At 32.3% G+C, this 24,034-nt stretch overlaps 1 protein-coding gene and 1 pseudogene across 1 annotated transcript; one reads left to right on the forward strand and one right to left on the reverse strand.

Moving 5' to 3' along the window:
• Positions 1 to 6,377: 6,377 nt before the first annotated feature.
• On the forward strand, positions 6,378 to 10,651 carry LOC132053345 (probable O-methyltransferase 3). Its single transcript, XM_059445333.1, has 2 exons — positions 6,378 to 7,228; positions 10,171 to 10,651. The coding sequence occupies exons 1-2, from the start codon at positions 6,452 to 6,454 to the stop codon at positions 10,471 to 10,473; spliced, it is 1,080 nt and encodes a 359-aa protein (XP_059301316.1). The 5' UTR covers positions 6,378 to 6,451; the 3' UTR covers positions 10,474 to 10,651.
• Positions 10,652 to 20,405: 9,754 nt separating this feature from the next.
• Positions 20,406 to 21,920, reverse strand: LOC132054119 (amino acid transporter AVT3A-like; annotated as a pseudogene).
• Positions 21,921 to 24,034: the final 2,114 nt, after the last annotated feature.

Below are 24,034 nucleotides of genomic sequence, written 5' to 3' on the forward strand. Positions count from 1 at the left end.
CTGTTCTACTCGTGGTGGATATAGTTACCTAGTACCTATTACTGGTGGGAGGTGACAAGTATCCTGTGAAATTAGTCGAGGTGCGCGCAAGCAGGGGCAGCTCAATGATACTTGTGGCCTAAAGCCAAATTCCATTGAGAGGCCATATATATATTTGTACGTTCGAATGACCAAGGGAACAAAAAGGGAAAGCTGTTGGGGGAGGGGTAAAAAAATTTTAAAAAATGCATGAGAAATAATGAAAATCAATATGCTTTTAAAATATGTAGATGTATAAGAAGAAGAAAAAAGCATAAGCACAAATATCAATTTGGAAGACATGAAATAAAAAAGGAAATGTGATTTGCCAGAAAAGTATATATTTCCTTACACTTAAAAGGCTAATTATCTCCTCGTTTAAGTTGTCCTTTTCAGTCTACTTTTTAACAACAATTATAGTGTTTTATTCTTCTACAAGATTCATATTTATTAACAAAGAACAATTTGGCCATTCAAAACAATTTTGGGGGCTCACAAGCAAGTGCTTTTGCTTGCTCCTTGAGCCTACCATACAATTGATTCGACACGAATACAAGCGTTATCAAAAAAAAATACTACTAACGTCATTAATTACTCTTGGGGTGTAGAGATTGAGCTCCTAAGCATGATTATTCTCCCAATCTCTTCGGCTCTTCCTTTACATAGGATTAATCGGACCAATGAATATGGAGTACCTAGTTGTTCTACATCAACAGTTATAATTATACTTTAATCCAAAGTTAATTGGATCGATTGGATGTGATGATTAAAAAGAAATAAAAGATTTTTGAAAGAGAATCCTATGTTTTACTATGACATATTGCAATGATTTTCTGTTATTAAACCGTTAAAATTCTTTTTCCATTTATTCTGAAAATGAGTTAATTCATTTCTACAAACTTAAGTTTTGTACTGGTGAAAACTCTTTATGTAGATCAACATCGACAATCTTAATATTTTATTTGTGGAGATTTTTTTTAACGTAAAGAATTTGATTAGGAAAGTAAGCTATCCAATCTAGTTACTGAGGTGTCGCTGGGTGTTTGTCAATTCCATCATACTTATTGTTCAACGAATGTCATAAAAACAGTTTAAAAATTGGGAAATCTACCTGACGTGGCAAACTACTACTATTAATTATATTTAGCAGCTATAGTTTGAATTAATTACTTCTTATAGTTAATAGTTGTATGTTGATGACACTTATTAACTATTACGGTAAAATAAGATGAACACATCCGTGTATCCCAACTCTCTAAGTCAGATACTCTGTCCTCCTCCCTCTCTCTCTAACGTTAGATTCTCTCTCTAAAATTATTGGGTGTGATTGAACATGAGGCGGTAAGGTTACAATCACCACTAGTAGTTCTCTAAAGACATCGAATGATAGCACCAATAAAACAAGTTGTTCCAAGAATTATGCGAAAATGATTGATTAACGTTTGGTTCTCTCCTCCTCTACTTTCTCTGTCTAACCTTAGGGTTTTGGATTATTAACAATTCATTTGATTTTTGTGTGGATTTGTGTGGTGGCGGTCAGATTCTCAATTATTATTATTACTTGTTATTTTATCTTGATGACTGTATACTACAGTATTAAATTGTAAATAAAGATTCCCCGGTACTAATCACTAATCAGTAGGACGGTGAGACGATGAGTGCTTACTTTTACATTCACGTGGGACCCGGATTGTGTAAGCCTCAAGAGATTTGAGAATTAAATCAAGAACATAATCACTTTCAATCCTAATCACCATTAGAGATTTATTATGTATGTACAAATCTCATTTCAATATTGTAAGGGCATTGTGATGTCATTTGTGACATCAATTACAAATAAATAAGGGGATTTTAAAATAATATATAGCCTAACACAACACATTGCACTCATATAGTCATACTAGCCATATATGCTTGTGCGATGCACGGGCCGAATATGTTTATTCACTTTAATTAACCAGTCTTTAAGGTTTGTATTTTTTAAATAATTTTTAAAAATTTCTCATTGTCATGACAGTGAAAGTTGTTTGTCGATGTGGAAAATAAAATTAGTATGAAGGTGAGGGAAAATTAATATTTTGATTCTAGATTTTTTCTTTTAAATTATTTAATATGTTATATGTATACTGACAAGTTAATATCTATCTCAATTAATTAACTGTTCAGATCCAAACATAAGAACCATTGTGTTGTATATATTGAATTTTTTAAAAGCAAAACTAAGAAATATTTTTATTAAATTAATAAAAAAAATTAGTTACATTATAATTTTTTATATTAACAATTATAGATAAAATGAATTGTTACAGAGAAATCAAAATTAGAAAGATATATATCGTAAATCACCAAATTTTAATTCCGAAATGAAAATGTGAAATAATACATTTTTATAAATGTAAAGAAACAATAATCAGATAATACAAAAAAAAGTAAGATAAGTAAAGTATTGACAAAGAAGGAAAATGGGGATAAAAGTAATTGTCCATGTTAACATATCAAGACAAAGAAATTTTTCTTCTTCTTATTTTACCCTTCACATTAATTACTGATTTTACTTCATTTATTAATTCTTAAAGAACGTAATAAGTGGGAGACGAGAGGCAGCACATTGATTTAGTTTAAAGTTTAAACACTCAGCGTGTGATATGTGTTTACCTATTGCTCTTATCATCCTAACTAATCCTAATTAGGGGACGCTCGTATTTTCTGGAAAAGTACATCCTCTAAGGGGTCACATGAGTAAATATTTATCTGCATATTTACACTAAATTAACTCAATATATTAATTAAATAATCTAATACGCTGAAAATATGTACTATATTAATTAATACTTTCTTTATTCGATTTATGTGATACAGTTTGAATTTTGAGAGTCAAGCAAGAATTTTTTTGACCGCTATCTATTTGTTTTTTTTTTAATTCTCAATTATTATAATTTATATTATATTATTTTTTATGTTTTTTTTATACATATATAAATTACTTTTCATAAAATTTAGAAATTGTGTATCCGAATTCATAGTCCATTCAAGAATTATGCGTATCTGTTTAATTGATGTTAAGTGTACAATTTATTGTCCACATGGAATTAAAAGTAGTTGATTGAAGTGTACAATTTATATAGCTCTTGATACAAGCATTCATTGCGTGTACAATTTGTAAAGCTTGTGGAACAAGCATTTTATGCTATTTTTGTCCACTCACCACACTTATATATAATAGATAATAAATAGATAGAAAAAAAGAAAAATATAGAATAGAAAAATAGACATATATTTTTAGTAATGTAGCCAAGTAATATGGGACGAAGGGAGTATTTCATTTTTTAATTCTTAAAGAGTGCGAAAAGTCGAGTATAGTAATGTGGCCGAGTAATATGGGACGAAGGGAGTACTTCATTTATTAATTCTTAAAGAACGTGAAAAGTCAAGTAAATTGGCCAAGTAATATGGGACGGAGGGAGTACTTCATTTATTAATTCTTAAAGACCGTGAAAAGTCTAAATTAAATAAGTAAAAGTGCATGGAGAAAATAAATATGTGTCGGAAAATTAAAATTGAAGTGCATACATGTATACATGAGAAGAAAATAAATATTTAGCAAGAACGTGAAAAGTCAAAAGTGAACAAGTAAAAGTGCACGGAGGAAAATAAATGTGTGTCGAAGAATTAAAATTGAAGTGCATACGTCTATGTATGAGAAGAGAATAACTATTCAGTACTATAACATATGTCTACGTGGGATTTATTAATTCCTAAAGAACGTGAAAAGTCAAAAGTGAACAAGTAAATGTGAACGAGGAAATAAATAAGTGCATACGTGTATACATAAAAAGAAAATAAATATTAAGTATTATGACATATGTCTATGTTGGATAAAAAGTAGTTGGTTAAAGAGTACAAGTTATATAGCTTTTAGTATAAGAATTCATTAAGTGTACAATTTTTGAAGCGGTTGGCCGTGAAAAGTCAAAAGTGAACAACTAAATGTGACGAGGAAATAAATAAGTGCATACGTGTATACATAAAAAGAAAATAAATATTAAGTACTATGACATATGTCTATGTAGGATAAAAAAGTATTTGGTTAAAGAGTACAAATTATATAGCTTTTAGTATAAGAATTCATTAAGTGTACAATTTTTGAAGCGGTTGGTACAAGGAGGGACAGTCGTGTTCGTCCCTCCACCGCTCTTATATATAATAGAAATTTCCCGTTTACACATGTATAACCAATTTTTTTCGCAACAGTATTTATATAATTGGTATATAATATTATACAATATTATACACTTATAGTAAACAATATATCAATCTTGTATGAATGTACAAATAGTGTATAAGAGGTGTTTATACACATTTTTACACTGTTATACAAAATATACAAATTTATACAAAAATTGACATTCGTCTCCTACGAACTTCAACCACGAAACTCTATCCGAAATGAGTCAATTTTTTTCCAAATAATTTTAAATTTTAACCACAACTTTAGAGTGATATTCCCAACGAATCTCGGTTATCAATTTGTCAAAAATTTCATATGTGTTTTCAAACTTTTAAAATCTCAAAAAATATATGTCAATTGTTAAATTATACTACAAGAAAGTATAGAAATGACAACAAAAAATTTAATATTTGGCAACGACTTAGTTTTATTATTGGCAAATGAATTTTTTTGTTGCCAAATAATTTAATTTTGTTGCTATAGTATTGATTATTGTTGCAAAAAGTACTTTTGGCAACAAACAAAAAAAGTTGTTGCAATAACAGCCGCTGGGAAAAGTTTATGCAACAATTTTTTTTATTGCCAAAAATACTTTTTGCAATAATAATCAATCTATGGCAACAAAATAATATCTTTTTTTCTTGTGTCATTAAATCTTCATCCATTTTTCCTTCACAATTTAATCAGAACATCATGCATGTTAGTCTGTGTAGTGTTGTTCAACCCATATCACTTCTTGCTATTACTGTCATTTGACTTTCACTTCGTTTTTAAGTGTCAAAAAATGGATTAAATAGGGCTGTAGACATTGAAGTTTTGTACAGATTTTTTCTTTTAATAAATTCCCATCACTATGTGATGGTTTAGTTATAAAAAAAAAAAAGTTTTATGAATTCTATAAAATGAGTTCAATCCATCTTCATACTCTAAGGTTCGCTAGGGTTTTTTTTGGAAGCTACTCTACCCTAAGCCCTAGCTCACGCCTATATAAAGAAACACATGATCTCTTGAAAAGACATCTCGAAAATTTCATAAACTCATGAAATATTCACAAAGAGGTCAAGATGTGTTTGTGTACTGTTCTTGATAATTAAATACTTCAGGAAGATCTCAAATATCAATAAACTCATGGGTATTCACAAGGAGATCAAGCCATATCTCGAAAACTCCATAAACTTTCTGGGATATTCACGAAAAAATTAATATGTGGCCGGATATTTCTTGACAATCAAATACTTCAAGAAAATCCATACACTATACCCAGATTTGTACTCACAATCTTGATAAATGAAATCAACCTTTTTATTTAATTTGTGATTGTAGTTTATTTTCCACATACTTGAGAAAATTTGCTGCAGACAAGGGTACCAAACGCCGATTGAAAGTTAAAAATATCTTATGATTTCCGCATTGGGGCGCGACTTTTACTTTGTTTCAATAAAATCATCTCATTAGAATGTTTTTTCTTAAATTTTTCAAATTATACAAAATGGATTAATAAGGGTAAGATATAAAAATATGGGCTCATTTTATAATAATCTTTAGCCAAGTGATATAGAGGTAAAAATCTAAAAAAGTAATCATTTATATATTGAGAAACAATTTAACTTAAAACTTCCATTTAACCTTTAATGAGATACCGACAAGGATTGTGGTGGAATGGTAGGTACTCCTTTATCGTTAATTAGAGGTCTCGGGTTCAAGCCCTGGGTATATAGATCATCATTGTTAGGGAGCACATCACCCCTAATGTGGGACTTCCGGGACGAATTTGATCTAATCGCGCCCCAATGAGGATACTAGACACCGATTGGATCGAAAACAAAAAAACGTTAATTAATGAGATAATTTTATTGCTCCACAAAAGCGTCAATATCTATGTCTTGACTTGCTTTAATTTAGATCACAAATTTTTAAAAAAATGTTTCTTAACTTTCGTTCCCTCAATCAAACATTACTTGAAATAATACAAAGGGAGTACAAAATACTCACTTGCTCGGATTTTTAATAATGGATTTGCAACACATAATCGTGTATATATCATGATATTTCTCAAACATGACTAGCCGGCTGGCCGCTATTATTATTATTTTTTGTCTACACTCAAGACTTAACTCTATATAAATTGATCAAGTGTTAGAAAGAATCGCATCAATCAACACTAAGTTAACATTCTACAAAACAAGAAGAATCTTATAGTATAAGATGGTGGTGCCAATTGTAGGAGAGCATGAGACTGAAATTCTCCATGCTCAAACTCACATATGGAACCACATTTTCAGTTTCATAAATTCCATGTCCCTCAAATCAGCAATTCAATTAAACATCCCAGACATCATCCACAAACATGGCAAACCTATGACCCTTGATGAATTAGCCAATGCACTTTCCATCAACAAATCCAAAATCACTCACCTCCGCCGTCTCATGCGTATTTTAATCCACTCCGGATTTTTTCTCAAGTCAAAGATCCCAGAAGAGGAATCAGGAGGCGAGGGCTACGTCCTCGCCCCTCCTGCTCGTCTTTTACTAAAAGACGAGCCATTGACCGTTACACCGTTTTTACTAGCCATGTTGGATCCAATTTTGGTCAAGCCTTGGCACCATGTGAGTGAGTGGTTTGAGAATGATGAACCAACACCATTTGAATTAGCTCATGGTAGGACATTTTGGGACTATGCTGGACATGAACCTAGGCTAAATCATTTTTTTAATGATGCAATGGCTAGTGATGCTAAGTTGGTGATGAGTGTTGTAATAAAATACTCTAAGGATGTGTTTGAAGGATTGAATTCTATTGTTGATGTTGGTGGCGGCACTGGGACTGTGGCTAAAACAATTGCTAAAACTTTCCCAAATTTGCAATGCACTGTGTTTGATTTGCCTCATGTGGTTGAAGGCCTTGAAGGGAGTAACAACTTGTCTTATGTTGGTGGGGATTTCTTTGTGTCCATTCCCCCTGCTGATGCTCTTCTACTCAAGGTAAATTTGTCATAAATTAAGAATTTGAGTTATATACGCCGGTAATATACATTTTTATTTTTATTTTAGCATAGCTCAAAACTTAAAACAACAGATTAGTTACCAATTTTATTAAATTATCAGTTATTGTTTATTATAGAGATCTACCTATAATTGCCTTATACGTGCATTATTGCTTATGCCAACAGATTCAGCTGAGAAATTAAGTCAACCTTTTGTTCTTTTCTGAAATAGGACAAAATAAAGAATGAGTTAGTCTATATCATGTATCAATGTAATTTTGTCTAAAAGGATTTAAGTTATATACGGGGGTAATGAACCTTTTTTACACTATTAGCGTAGTTTAACTTATAATAGCGGGCTAGTAACCATTTTTACTATATTACCAGTTAATGTTTATTAGAGATTTAAATATAATTATCTTATAAGTGATATGATTGTGTAAATATTTTTTTACACCTTTAATGGATATACAGAATTTAAACTCTTGTTCTGAATTCGAGATCTTAATTAAGGTAATTACAGGTTAATGTCAATGATAAATATTGCTCCTTCGTAAGTGGGTAAAAATGATGACTAACTTGATGTTACAGGTCAAACTACACCAATAATGTTTAAAAAGATTACATCGACATCAATAACTTATGCCAACGAATTTTACCACCAACTTTAGCTGAGAAGTTGAGTCACTTTTTTGTTTTTTTCGAAATAGGACAAAATAAAGAATGGGTTGGTCTGTATCAAGTTTCAATCAGTTACTTTCTGAATAGGTCAATTCTTCAAATACAAAACTTAAAACTTATCTTTTTATATTGTACTAGACGGTCTATGCCTCGCATATATGCGCCCAATACTTTAAATTATAAGACTATATATATATGTAGATCATCGTTTTATATTATATATATATATATATATATATATATATACACACACACATACTATGTTCAAAACACGATTAATATAACATGTAGTTTGTATTCGTATCTAAAACTTTATTATATTAGTGTTTGCTACTTAATACAAAATCGGCAAATTTATTAATATTTTTTAAAAGAGAAGACCGTTTAAAAGGAAACTATTTTCCTCTCTTTGAGATAAAACAATAGCAATATTTAAGCATCGGGGCTGATACTTTCAATTTTAATTCGATTAATTTAAAGGTGTAAAATACTTATTATTTTTTATCAAATTTTGATTTGAATAATTCTAATTCAAATTATTAAATTAATTTTACATGTTTAAAATGAAACAAAGTAGAAATTGATTTTATATTTAAACGAAGAAATACTATTTTTTAATTTTTCGTAAATATTCTCGGTTTAGCTCATTTTACTTGTCATGTTGTCTTTTGCATGATTTTTTAAGAAAACGTCGATTAGAATTATAATTTGACTAATTTACCTTATTCATTATTTGATCTCCATTTGATATTTTTGTTTTAACGACATTAATCTTTTTTCACATTTATTAGAGTAAGAATAAAAATAAAAAAGTAATTAAATTCTATCTTATTTTAAAATATAAATATTTTAAGTATATTTATTTTAGTAAACAAAACAAATAAATGATATGGCGAAATAGCAAATACAACGAGTTTAATATCTAGATTAGATCTCGTGCTAATATAAAAAAAAAAGTAAAATTTGATTACTTAACCTTTTGAAGAAACGCAATTTCATTTGCTCCCACTAATGGATTGATACGTATGTATGAAATGAATCCATCATTATTGACTTAATGAGATACTTTGAAAATTACATGAATATTGTTTGAATTTTTAATATGGGGTGCACTTTTTTTTTTTGGACATTATTAGTTTGCACTATTTTTATGCATATATATATATATATATATATATACTATGTTCAAAACACGATTAATATAACATTGTAGTTTTTGCTCCGTATCTAAAACTTTATTATATTAGTGTTTGCTACGAATACAAAGTCTGCACTTTTTTTTTTACATTATTTATTTTTTTAATATGGGGTTCACTTTTTTTTTTTTTTTTTTTTTTGATATTGCTTGATTTTATTAATATGGGATTCACTTTTTTTTTTCGTGAATTTGAAGATGGTAATTTTTTTTTTTTTTTTTTTTTTTTTTTTTTTAAGGGACAATGACTACGAAGCATGGGTCAGACCCATGCTTCTATACAGTTATATAAAAGTATGCACGAAGTTATTTAAAATTATAGTATTTATTAGAGTATCACTCAGGACACTAGCATCTATTGATTGGTGTGGAGAATCAATCTGGCAAACTGCAATATCTTATGCATGCTGACGATAGTACGTATTGTAATATTTTAAGATATAAATCTGTTCGAAGATTATCTAATACTTTCTCCATTTCAAAATGATTGTCTTAGTTCCTATTTGGATAGTCAAAGAATTTTTTCTTTGACCATATTTTTTCACATACTTTCTAAATATTTTGAATTGTTAATTTTATTTAAAAAATAAAAATAAAGATTCTATGTCCTAATTCACACCGAATATTAGTTAATTTGACCCTCGTACTCCAAACCAAGACAATTTTCTTGGGACGGAGGGAGTATTTTTTTTTTTTAATAACCATCTGGTATATACAAAAGTTATCGACATGATTAATTCAGATTCACTTCATATATGACCATTTAAAGAAATTAGGAATTTTCATTTCGGGCCTCGAACACGAGATCTTGATATATATATATAACCGGGAAACTATGAATTTTTCATTTCTAGATCTCGAACATGAGATCTCGAGAACCACATCTCTTGGTCGTAATCTAGTAATTTTTTGATAAACTTTTGAGATTTCCCTATTAGAATTTTTTTCATGCCCAAGATTCGAATCCAGGTTTTTTATTTTTTTATTTTTTATTTTTTATTTTTTAATGTGATAAGTTGCATATTACTAATCGTTGGCATTAATCTTCTAAAATTTAATTGTAGTGGATATTACACGATTGGAGTGATGAAGAAAGTGTGAAAATATTGAAGAAATGCAAGGAAGCAATACCAAGCAGGGAAAAGGGTGGAAAAGTGATAATTATTGACATGATGGTTGATAATAAAATAGGAGATGATGAATCAATTGAAACTCAAATTTTCTTTGATATGTTGATGATGGTTTTAGTTACTGGAAGAGAGAGAACTGAAACAGGCTGGGCAAAAATCTTCTTGGAGGCTGGTTTTAGTGACTACAAAGTTACTCCAATTCTTGGATTAAGGTCTCTAATTGAGGTTTACCCTTAATTAATTCGAGTTAAAAGAAAAAATGAATAATTGATCCTCAGTGTGCATTTATTTTATGAAATGTAGTACTTAATTATCATGGTATGTTATGTATGATATAAGTAATGAGAACTATGTCTTGCTTGATGTACTTTTTATTTTAATTTGGTGTAATGGAACTATGGAAGTTGCATTGTTACATTGCCAGATGAATCTTGATTAATTTTTTTAATTTCTCAAATATTGCTTGTTTCATTCTTTAGATCCAAAAAAGTAATTATTATACTTAGTACTTACTAATAGTAAGTTAACTTGTACTAAGAAAAATAAATGTGTATAAGAATATAATGAATTGTCTGTATATTAAGAACGAAAACAAGATCAAGACTAGTTAAAGCAAGCGAAGGAGATGGCTTGAGATTCTTTAGAAGAATTGAGGTTTTGTTTTTGGTAGTAACATGCTTGGTCTTGCTTATGCGGTTTAATCAATATTCTAAGAAGAAAATTCAAATATTAGTTTCATCGATTGAGAACATCGATTGCATACCAAATTCCATCGATCTAATCATTTCTTTAAAAAATACGAGTCATACAAGTAAAGAGATCTATTCATTGACAAAAAAAATAGAAAAAACATAAATTGTCTCTCCTACCTTTTGATCGAGAAAGCGGAATACCGGGGAATAACAATAATTTATTAGAAACATAGCACTCTGTTAAGTGGTAGTATATAGGCAAACTTACAGATATAACTACCTTATATGAGGCTCTTACTATACGTAGCTATCATTTGCCAAATTACACTTCGTAGCTAATGTATTTGATTTGGCCAAATACACTCATCTCTTACGTATTTGGCTCATATGTATTTCACTTGGTCAAATACACTCATCTCATTGGCTCATATGTATTTGACTTGGCCAAATACACTCATCTCATATGTATTCAGATACAAGACACTCAGGCCAAATACATATGACAAAAAATACACTAAAAAACAAAGAGAAGAAGCTAGGAAAAATATGTAAGAAAAATAATGTTGTTGGCTGGGTTCAAACCTGGGTGGAAATGGGCAGAGCCACGCCCAAAAACCACTTCATCCACTCCAACTTGATGATACATATGACAAATACACTTAAATACCCTCAAAATATAAGGAGAAGAAGCTAGAAAAAATACATAAGAAAAGTAATGTTGTTGGCTGGGTTTGAACCTGGGTTAAACCATGCCAACTTGATGTATTTTGATATAGTTAATAATGATAATTTACAAAATCATTGTAGCTACTAAATATAAATAAATTAAAAGATAGTTATTATCAATAATTACCTCTTAGAAAAAGTTACATCAAGTAAAAATTCCTTTTATATAAATGTATAAAGTCTGATACTTGCTCAATATTGGAACTTCCAAAGACGAAATATTAAACACTGTGAATGGAATCCCGGCAAACGATGACAGTAACTCTGCATTAATTGGTCAATCCCGTAAACAGTGACTATCATTTTTTAATCAGTTGTGTTATTATGATATGAATTCTTTTCAGTATTAGTCCATCCGTTTATTTTTACTTGTTTATTTTTAGCTTTATACACCACTTAAAAAATAATAAATAAAATGCATAATTTACTAATGTATCCATATTAATTGGTGCATATTTTTATTGGATTTAAAAAATGATTTGAAGTGAACAATTAATACTATGGGTAAAACAAGAAAAAAGAAATTATTTTTTCTTGATATACCAAAAGTGATAAGTAAAAGTGAAAATCTATTTTAGAAATACTGGACAAGTAAAAGTGAACGGAGGGAGTAATATATAATTTAAATTCGTGAAAAGTTGTCTAGTATCAATCATATCATATTCTTATGTGTGGATTGTATCTGAATACTCCCTGCGTCCCATATTACTTGTCCACTTTCACTTTTACACGTTTTTTAAGAAATCATAAATAAAAGTATATTTTTACTATATTATCTCTATTTCCCTTCAATAAATTGCACTCTTATCAATATTGGTTACTTTCAAAAATAATTAATGCTAAGGTCAAAAAAGATTTTTTTTTAATTAAATCTATCTTAATTTTGTAAATGGACGAGTGTTTTGGGGCAGATATATTTAGTAACCTTAAGTTCAATTCATGCTGAAATTTATGTTTCTTTACCAATCACCTTTTTGTTTGTGCGTGTTTCTCGATGCAAGTTTTTTTGCATTGTACTACCAAACAGCAAACATCTTTGCATTGGTGATTATTACTGGAGGTGTTCATGGTTCGATTTAGGTCAGTTATTGATTAAAATCATAATTAAATCAATTTAGTCGATTTTTAAATGTATAAAATTATAACCAAACCAAATAAAATAATAATCACCGGTTTGGTTATTGTCGGTTTGATTCGGTTTGGTTCGATTTTTCGTTTTATGACTAGAAATTATGAGACTTATCAAGAAACATTAAAAAGTTGAAAAAGACATGTCTTTTTTTTTGTTCAAACGATAACTTTTATTTATAGTTTAAGGTGAAACATACATCATAGAAACATTTTCACTATTAGTGATAGTGTAGTACTCAAGTTACCCAAAGTTGCTAAACTATTACATATAGAACTAAAAACTAACTTAGTAGTGGCTGTACCATTTTTGTCATCTTAATACACTTACCTGGAAATAAAGTAGAGCATATTGTTGTTACAAACATACATATTAATTAAACATAAAGACTACCTAAAATTAAAATGAAAATATATGAAATAAAAAAACTTTGTGTAATGATCCCAAACTTTTGGGCAGTACTTGCATTTGACCCTCAATTCTCTCATTTTATTAAAAAAATTGTGCAATGATCTCAAACTTCAAATGTTTTTCTATCATTATCCCCAAGGCTAGGGTCTTGACTACAAGGAGTTGTTATTTTCTGCTTTTTAGGAGGATTACCCACAGAAGAAGTATTATGCCATTACCATGTGCTAGAGTTGCAGCAAATGCTGATGTTACTGAAGTATCTTCTATAAGAACCTCCAAATCTACAACCTCTGTCCTTTGCATATGAAAAAGTAGAAGTTTAGGACCCATTCAGACAAGAAAAAAGAAAAGTATAAATTCGAAAAAAAAGAAAAAGAAAAAAGAAACAACCTAAAATCAAATTGCTGACAAAGAAAGGCTAAAAATTTAAGTTAAAGACATTAGACTCTAACGTGAGCTTCTGTTAGTAGGTTTACACTTAACACTTAAAGAGTTAAAAGACTTAAAGACATGGGCTTGGATATATTCTTAAAAACATAGGCCTTAAACAATCATGTGAAATAAGTAGACCAAAAATCAAATTAATGATTAAAAGGTATAAAATATTTATAATTATTATGAAAAATTAATATTATACATATAAATAATTATAAAATTTATGTATACAATTTATCGGTTTGGTTCGGTTATTTTTTAATAGAACCATAACCAAACCAAATATTATCGGTTTTTAAAATTTAAAACCAAATCAAACCAAACCAAATGTCGATTTTTTTATTCGGTTTGGTTAAATTTTCGATTTGGTTTTGGTTTTAACCAAAACCGTGAACAACCCTAATTATTACTCTTTCCAGATAAAAAAAGTATCCACTTAGCTATTTGCACAATCCTTAAGAAAATACTAAATTTTTATATAAAAATAAGTATTTTGACTAAACTACCCGTAATTAAATAGGTACATTGAGATTTGATCATAAAGCACTTATTAGGGACTGTAAACAGCGAAATTTTACCGAATTTGTAATAAGACTCTATAAGATGAGTTCAATTCATCTTCAAACTCTAAAGTCGGTTAGCGTTTCTTGAAGGCTACTCTACCTTAAACCCTAGATCGTGCCTATAAAAGGGGGCATATATTCCCTTGAAAAGACATCTAAAAAATCCCATAACTTCCGGGATATTCACAAAGAAATCAATATGTGGCCTGATATTTCTTGACAACCAAATACTTCAAGAAGATTCACAATATCCTTTCATGGAGATCAAATACATCCAAGAAAGTCCACACATCCAAATCCAAATCATCCTACATTCGAGAAATATGCTACTAACGACCCTCGAATCACGGAATGAAAAATAGGAGGGAAGAATCAAGGGAATAAACAGAATTATACTCGCAATGTTTATCAATAAAATATTCTTGTTTCTTCATATTTTTTTTGTGGTTATTTATTTTCCGCACATCAATATTTGTTGCAAACAAATTGGCACGCCCGGTGGGACCAAATCTGCCCTTCATCTCTTCTCTAGCAAATCAAATCTGTAAAATCTGGAGCCACAAAACCGTCAGGATGGAAGCTCCATTTTTACAGGAGGTACTTCAAGTCTCATCTTTGAGTTTCGACAAGTCTACACTCCGACAAGCCTTGAAGTAGGGGGTATTTGTAGGAAGCGAAATTTTACCGAATTTGCAATAGGACTCTACAAGATGAGTTCAATTCATCTTCAAACTCTATAGTTGATTAGCGTTTCTTGAAGGCTACTCTACCCTAAACCCTAGATCGTTCCTATAAAAGGGGGCACATATTCCCTTGAAAAGACGTCTCAAAAATCCCATAACTCCCGGGATATTCACAAAGAGCTCAATATGTGGCCTGGTATTTCTTGACAACCAAATACTTCAAGAAGATCTACAATATCCTTTCATGGAGACCAAATACATCCAAGAAAGTCCACACACATCCAAATCCAAATCATCCTACATTCGAGAAATACGCTACTAACGGCCCTCGAATCACGGAATAAAAAATAGGAGAGAAGAATCAAGGGAATAAATAGAATTGCACCCGCAATGTTTATCAATAAAATATTCTTGTTTCTTCATATTTTGTTTGTGGTTAGTTATTTTCCGCACATCAAAATTTGTTGCAAACAAATTGGCAAGCCCAGTGGGACCAAATCTACCTTTCATCATCTCTTCTCCCGCAAATCAAATCTGCAAAATCTGGAGCCACAAACCATCAAGATGGAAGCTCCATTTTTATAGGTACTTCAAGTTTCATCTTTGAGTTTCGACAAGTCTACACTCCGACGAGCCTTGAAGTAGGGGGCATTTGTAGACATTGAAATTATACCGAATTTGCAATAGGACTCTACAAGATGAGTTCAATTCATCTTCAAACTCTATAGTCGATTAGCCTTTCTTGAAGGCTACTCTACCCTAAACACTAGATCGTGCCCATAAAAGGGGGCACATATTCCCTTGAAAAGACATCTCAAAAATCTCACAACTTCCGGGATAATCACAAAGAGATTAATATGTGGCCTGATATTTCTTGACAACCAAATACTTCAAGAAGATCCACAATATCCTTTCATGGAGATCAAATACATCCAAGAAAGACACATCCAAATTCAAATCATCCTACATTCGAGAAATACGCTACTAACGGTCCTCGAATCACGGAATGAAAAATAGGATAGAAGAATCAAAGGAATAAACAAAATTGTACCCGCAATGTTTATTAATAAAATATTCTTGTTTCTTCATATTTTGTTTGTGGTTATTTATTTTTCGCACATCAAAATTTGTTGCAAACAAGGACAAATCTGAAAAAATAAAGTTAATTCTTTCTTGATTTGATAAGCGGACACTCTTTTTGACCCAAGAAAAAAAGGCGAAGCGGACACTTTTTTTTTTTATCCGGAGGGAGTAATTCACAAGATTAAAAGCTTCTGTAGCTTTACTGATTGAAAGTAGATGATAAATATAATTAAATTGGAATTTTTTTTTAGTGTATCGATAATTATTGTGTTTGGTGAAAAGAAACTTTAATATTAAATTGATCAAAATGTCCTTTAAATTATGGAGAAAAGTATAAATTAAAATGTTTGTTTACATGGAAAAGGACAAAAGGCGGAAATGAAATGGAGAGTGAGTTAGAGATGTTATGTTTTGGGAATAGCATATTACCAATTACCAAAAAAAAAAAAAAAAAAAAAAAAAAAAAAAAAACATATTGAGGATGAACTAATAGAAAATTCTTGGACAAACAAATCCTTACCTTCTATCCGACAATTACAAGAGACATGATAAGATTACACATGTATATGATCATCAACATTAAGTATTCACTCACGACTTCTCTGATTCGAAGATATCTTTGATTTTACGTGTTTGCGACAAATTTTGGTATGTGAAAAAAATTACAATCACAAACAAAATGAAGAAATAGAACTATTTTATTGATAAGTAGCGCGGGTAGAATTCTGTTTATTTCCTTGATTCTTCTTTCTTTGAATTTTCTCCATAATTTGAGGGCCGTTAGTAGCATATTTCTTGAACGTAGGAAGACATCCTTGTGATGTATTTGATTCCCAAGAATGTAGGGCGGTTTGATAAAGGCAGTATTTGATGCCTTGATCTCTTTATGAATATCCTAAGGATTTATAGGATTTTTGAGATATGTCTCGATCTCTTTGTGAATATCCCTGGAGTTTATGTGATATTCGAGATGCCGTTTTAACAGAATATGTGCCCCTTTATATAGGCGTGAGCTAGAGTTGCTTCCAAGAAAATCCTAACGGACTTTAGAGTTTGAAGATGGATTGAACTCGTCTACTAGAGTCATGTTTTAAATCTGTAAAATTTCGATGTCTACAATATGATACTAGTTTGATTAAGCTAGGTTCCCGCTATAAAGCGCTTCCTATCAAGAAATTTTTCGTTCTCGAGACTCGAATCGATTCGATACCGCTGGTTAAGGATAGATGAATTCTTGAACCTCAAATCTGAGACCTCTGATTAAGGATAGATGAATCAACCATCTCACCAGATCCCTTATAAGTAGTTGATTATATGATTGTAATGGAATTAGCTAATATCTGCACTGATAATTGTGGCTTTAAATTTTGTTCTTGTTCTTAATTACTAGTGTTTTGATTTGCAGCCTGCAGTATTATATTTTACCATCGTGTAAAGTGCATTTGCAGTTGATAGAATACATGTATACAATCTTAAATTTCATTAATTACACAATTCGTATATCATGAAATTAAAGCATTAAAAAAATATACAGGAGAAGCAGCAAATTAAGGAGAGATAATTAAGATTAACCTCATGTAGAATGCCTAGCTAGCTTGTTCTCTGAATTCACCCATATTTCCACGTAAATTGAGATAAATATCCACCCATTCATCTATATATACTTGAAAATTACAACCATTAAAATGATGTTTTACATGGTAAAACGGTTACTTTCCAGCTGAGCTAATCACTGTTGAGAAATAGATTAATTAACAAGATTAGCAAATCTCATGTATTAATTTTAGGGAAAAGGGCCTGATTTACCCCTCTACTATTGAAAATAGTTCACATTTACCCCCCGTTATATTTTCGGCACAAATTTGCCCCTACCGTTACCTAAGTAGCAGCATTTGCCCTCCGTTTGCGGCAGTCACTACTAAAAAACTGCTGAAAACCGACCAAAAATAATTGATATTTCCGACCTCACGAGGTCGGTTTCTGAAAAAATGCGACCACAAAACCGACCTCAAAAGTAGGTCTGGTATGGGCTGGTCGCAAACATTTAGCGACCTCATGAGGTTGGAAAAAAGCGACCACACCAAGTCGGTACATGATTCATAAAAAAAAAGGAAAATTAACATACCGACCTCATGGTCGGAAAAAAAGCGACCACACCGGGTCGGTACATGATTCATCAAAAAAAAAGGAAAATTAACATACCGACCTCATGTGGTCGGTATATTAAATTATTACTTTTTAAGTAAAAGCATTAACAACCACACGGGGTCTGTAAATTATATATTTTTTCAAGTTACCGACCTCATGTAGTCGGTATATTGAAAATTTTATTTATTTATTTTTATGTTACCGACCTCATGAGGTCGGTATATTAAATTATTACTTTTTAAGTAAAAGCATTAACAACCACATGGGGTCTGTAAATTATATATTTTTCAAGTTACCGACCTCATGTAGTCGGTATATTGAAAATTTTATTTATTTATTTTTATGTTACCGACCTCATGAGGTCGGTATATTAAATTATTACTTTTTAAGTAAAAGCATTAACAACCACATGGGGTCTGTAAATTATATTAGTTGTTGTATATTTTCAAGTTACCGACCTCATGTGGTCGATATATTGAAAATTTTATTTATTTATTTTTATGTTACCGACCACATGAAGTCGGTCACTATAAATGTATGAATAATGACAATCATGAACCGCGCGACCTCATGAAGTCGGGTTCTTTAAAATGTGGATATTGATATGAACACAACCCACCTCATGTGGTCGGTTTCGCAAAATGATATGAACACAACCGACCACATGAGGTCAGTTTATTTAAAATCTGGAAAATGAAATTTTTATGAGAAAAATTGGCGCGATTACGCTACTTTTGCAGTCGCCCACCTATCAACAATGAAAATCGGTTCTATATTTAGCTAAAACCACTATACTAGCTGCCAACAATCTAACAAGCACATATAATAACATGCTACAACCCGCACTACATCAAATTTAACTCGAAACTACTTCAAATTGAATCAAAATGTAATTCAACATTCACAACAAAACATTAAACTACTTCAACCTGTGCAAACATCCACAAAACATTCTACTAATCTACATTAACTTAGTCTACAACATCAACCTACTTTAACATTCACAAACATCCACCAAACACTTCCACATTTTTACAATTCCACCAAAAAAATTCATAAGTTAGTAAGATACTTAAAATTCAACCATGTCGTATCGTGTTTGACACGTGCTCCCCATCATCATCACCACTACTTGACTCATCTACAAGTCGTGTTCTTGACCAACCTCTCGATGTCGTGACCTAGATTGAGAATGGGGAGGTCGATGCTTGGAGCTACGAGGGTCATCAGGACAAGGGGAATCGCCCTCGAAGAAAGTAATAAGTCTAATTGAGATTTCATACCCGCAAATTCGCCCTCGTCCCTCCGTCTCTCCTCCGTCCTCCGCAGACTCGAGAACGGGGAGGTCGATGCTTGGTAGCGGACGAGGGGGAATCGCCCTCGAAGAAAGTAACAAGTCTCGTCCCTCCGCCCTCCCTAGCCTCCGAGCTCATCCCTCCGCCCTCCCTAGCTCTCCGATCGGATAGATAACTCAACAATCTTTCGCTCCATGGCCATTACACTCGCTCTATCCCGACGACCCAAAGATCATTGGAAGAACCCTATGCCTTGCGAGAGTGGCGACCGGAATTTACGAAATGCTCTATTTGCCATTCCATAAGTTGTGCCAAACCTAGTGGGGCCACCAACAGTCGCCATCCAAAGTTCATTCAATTGTTCATCTGTAGGCTCTGTGCCAGCCCGTGATTGTTGAAATTGAATCTGAAATTGAACAAGGAAAATTAGCTTTTTAAATGGTAAAACCAATATAAGACACTATCTTATTGAAGCATATTTAAGTACAATTTCGAACTTGCACCCCATTCTCAAAATCTGAAAATGGAAAGGAAAACAGATCACTTTGCATGCTTTTCACTTATACTCTATTCTCATTGGTCCAAACTACAAAGGTAATGATATGGGATTAGAGTTTATGCTCTGCAGGTTTATAAAAATTACGGTAATTGATCGTTACATTGCAACAACGTCAGTGGAATATGCATCAGAGAAAATATGGCACTTCATCATTTCACTGAACCAGTTCTTTGGCTATCCCATGATGAAAGACTAGTCTTTACCATTAGTTACAATGCAAATTTAATAATTCTAGTTAGTAGTATTAAAAAGAGAACCAAATTGGCCATAAATCACCATACATGAATATTACTTACTCTCACACCCTCACACACCAATGCTGCTTATCACTTGCCATGTATATGTGTATATATTGCTTAACAATTTTATTACTAGTAGAACAAACAGGAACTAACTCTCGGCTTGACAATCTCTTCGACGAAAGAACCGAACTCAATCTAGACCAGTATCCCACAATATACATCTTATGTGCTTGCTATTTTAAAAAGACTAAGCCTTAACAGATCTTATGAAATGCTAGTAGAATATACACTGCTCCTTGTTTCTTGTCTCTAATTCAAGAGGCAAAACCATACCAATCCCTTCAAAAGAATACACAGCCAGGCCAAGACCATAGACGAACACATTGAACCCACCAAACATTTCAATAACAGGTCTATATATTTTGTAGGTAAATCATCTGTTCCTCAACCATCACAACCAGTGTTTTGGACGGCGCGCGGCGACAAAAGGCGACAAGGGCCTGCCTCGCCTTAAGGCGAGGCGAGCAGCGAGGCGCTCGCCTTTTTGAGGTGCGGCGCGAATAAATACCAAAAAATTAAAATATTTAATTGCATATATAAATAATCAAAATCTCACTAGCAATAACATATTAGCAAATATTTCAATTCAAAAATTAAAAGTAGATAGTAGATTCTAAAAGTTTAGAACTTGAATGAGTCAATGACTCAATAATTATTGAACAAAAAAAAAAGAGGAGAAAATACAATCACCGCCATTTGGCGTTGAGGAAAAAAAAAAAAAGAGAGAAAACGAAAAAAAAAAAACGAGAGGAGAAAAAAACGAAGTAGAAAAAGAAGAAGAGAATAGAAGGAGGAAAAAAAAATTGCAGAAGTCGCCGGAAACAGAGGAGTCGCCGGAAAAAAAAAAGAAGAACAGAAGAAGAAGCAGAAGAAGAAAACAGAGGAGGAAGAAAGAAGAACTGAAGAAGAAGAAGAAGGTGAGCTTGGCGCCTTTGGCGCCTTTGGAAGGTGAGCTCGCCACAGCCCTAAAAGGCGGCAGAGCCACGCCTCGCCACGCCTCTCGCCTTTGGCGAGATGGCGCTCGCCTTTCACAACACTGATCACAACACCTATATATAGCATCTAAATCAACAATATCAGCAAAAATGCTCAAAGGGGCTAAAAGGGTCAGTGTGGGAATTGAATTCAACCCCAATCGAAATGGGAAACAACCCCAGATATACACCGATTTAAGTGAAATTCCAAAGATTTTGGGATGCGGATTTGCAACTCGATCAATAATTAAACAAATGTGCTAAAGTATTAGCCACAAAAAAAATCAAGTAACTAATACAAAACCAACTTGGGAGAGAACAATCATAACATCAACAACCATTCTACCAACAGTCCACACACAAGCAAATCCCAAATCACCAAAAGATGAGATTGCCGTGACTTTGACATGAGATTCAAGCTTACGCCTAGCATAGACCAATAACATCATACAATAGTAGGTAAGAAAGGCAACTATAAAGAGCATGAGAGAACCCAGTACCCATCCAGTGAAATAAAGCAGCCAACACAAACCCCAAACAAACACATACACTGCTCCCAACAAGTGACAAGAAATCAGCAAAATTTGGTACAACTAATGCAATAAATGTCACTATCAAAACCGCAAGCCATCTCAGCCACAAGCAGTAACTGCCTTGATAAATCCTGGCTTGATAAAAGCACATGAAAAGTAGAAGCTTCTGTTTTAGGAAAAGAAATTCAATTAAACTTACGTGGGGCTAGCCGTTCCTCGACCCATTCGTCTGGTTGTTCACTGTTTTTCTTCTTCTTCACGTGAGTGATTTTGAATGCCTCATCTTGAGGCAATATCCTTTTTTCTTTGAGTTCCTGCAAAAAGAATAATTGAGTAATTAATAAAGAAAACGAAATAAATTGATTATCCTACAATATAATGGGACCAAAGGAAAAATACCAGCTCCTTCCTCACAGCCGCTTGGCTCTTAGCCCCACTAGTGTGTAGGGAGCCACCCTTTGTAGAATTTCTGGCCAGCTTCCCTTTTTCACTTTGTTTCTTAAATTCATCAGACGCCCAGTACTGCAATAGCTTGTTATAGGCCTCAGGACGGATCCAATCAGGCTTTGCTTGTTCTTCACGGACCCTTCCTAATGCACCCTTTAGCAGCTGCCCTGCTTTCCTAATTCCTACATGCACATTTCTCACAAGGACACCTAACCAAGCCTTCTATTATAAAAGGTTCAAGTGTCATTGCATATTCAACAAAAGCAATGACACCATCCATAAATTCTTGCCTCATCCCCCCTCTACCATCATTTGTTCTACAGTACATCCAACTACGAGATTCCATCTACACAAATTACACAAGATTTGAAATTGTTAATACACAAATTCAATGTTTAATTTAAACATTAAAATATATCGCACAGAATGGAATTTGTAGAAGTGGTGTGACATACTTGCTGTTTTGGGTTGCTACTAAATGCTTTAAATCCTATGGGAAGAGAACATGATGGTAATTTTTACTAACTCAGTTTTCTGTTTTGCAGGTCTTTGCTATGCAAGGGAACACGTAAACACCAAATGGGGTGAAAGCTGGAGAGATGCTTGTATCACTAATCTTAGGGTCAGTCAAGTCACAGATCGAAGTAGGTGAGTGCTGCATCAAAGATAAATAACGAGAGAACCAAACCACAAACAATGGGTGCAATCATTCAAACCAAGGAGTCATTTTTATATTCAAACCAAGAAGGAAAATAATTAGTTTATTCTCTAACCTGCAAACTTAGATAAATAAGTGAAGATGTGGAGGGTGATATAGTACTTTTTTATATTTAAAACATTTATTTTAACTTCAATAAAATAACCAAACTTACCACAATATCCTTATTTTAAGTTCTGTGGATGCTACCCTAAGCACTGGCTTCTAAAAAACAACAAATTATCGGACAAATGAAAGCTTAAAAAACCATCTCTCGCTAGCATACATCAACAAAGCACTAAAAGCAAGAATTCAAAGTGGAGCAAAATTGAGTGAGTTGAAACGAGTAATTTACCATTTGATAAATAAACATGATGTGCCATATATTGGAAAGTAAACAAAGAGCATATTAAGCAATGAGAAATAAGAAAGAGTAGTACGAAGTACTAACAGAATCGTTCGATGAGTAGTACGACACTATCCAAACAAGCTAAGTTCGCACATTAAGCGTGAGTAAATCTACCAATGCTAATTTGCAGCCACCGGGCGTAGTATCTGAGAATGGAAAGTAAATCGAATGGTCCATCAAATTATTACCCCTTCACAGAAATTAACAAATTTACCAACTTTCCATTTTAATCAATCAAAATCTTCCTAACAGAATTAAAACCTAATGTTAATGGAATGGGGGCTGTCATTAATAGACCTTAATCTTCAGAACAGAGTTAAAACCTAACCCTAGAACTAAAACCTAATCCTAAAAGAAGAGGAAGGCGTCAAGAATAAATACCTTAAATGGCTAGAACCGAATAACAATCTCATAGAAATTTCACATTAATCTACTTGAGGAATCAAGAATGGAAAGTCGATCCCGAAATCAAAGAAATTGACTCAACAAAGCAAAAAGTTGAACCGAATCCCTAAAAACGGAGATGGAGAGAGAAAAATAATTGGTACTATATGATAATGAATAAGGGGGGCATGTATGTATGTTTGTATATTTAGGAGAAGGAAAACGACATATGTTTAAAAATTCTGTGACAAATCACAAAAACTGTTGGAAAACCGACCAAAAAGGAAAAAAAAAAAACCTCGGTTGGACGGTGGATGGCGCCGGCGAC

Source organism: Lycium ferocissimum, chromosome 4 (genome assembly GCF_029784015.1).
Source record: "Lycium ferocissimum isolate CSIRO_LF1 chromosome 4, AGI_CSIRO_Lferr_CH_V1, whole genome shotgun sequence".
Lineage (NCBI taxonomy): Eukaryota > Viridiplantae > Streptophyta > Magnoliopsida > Solanales > Solanaceae > Lycium > Lycium ferocissimum.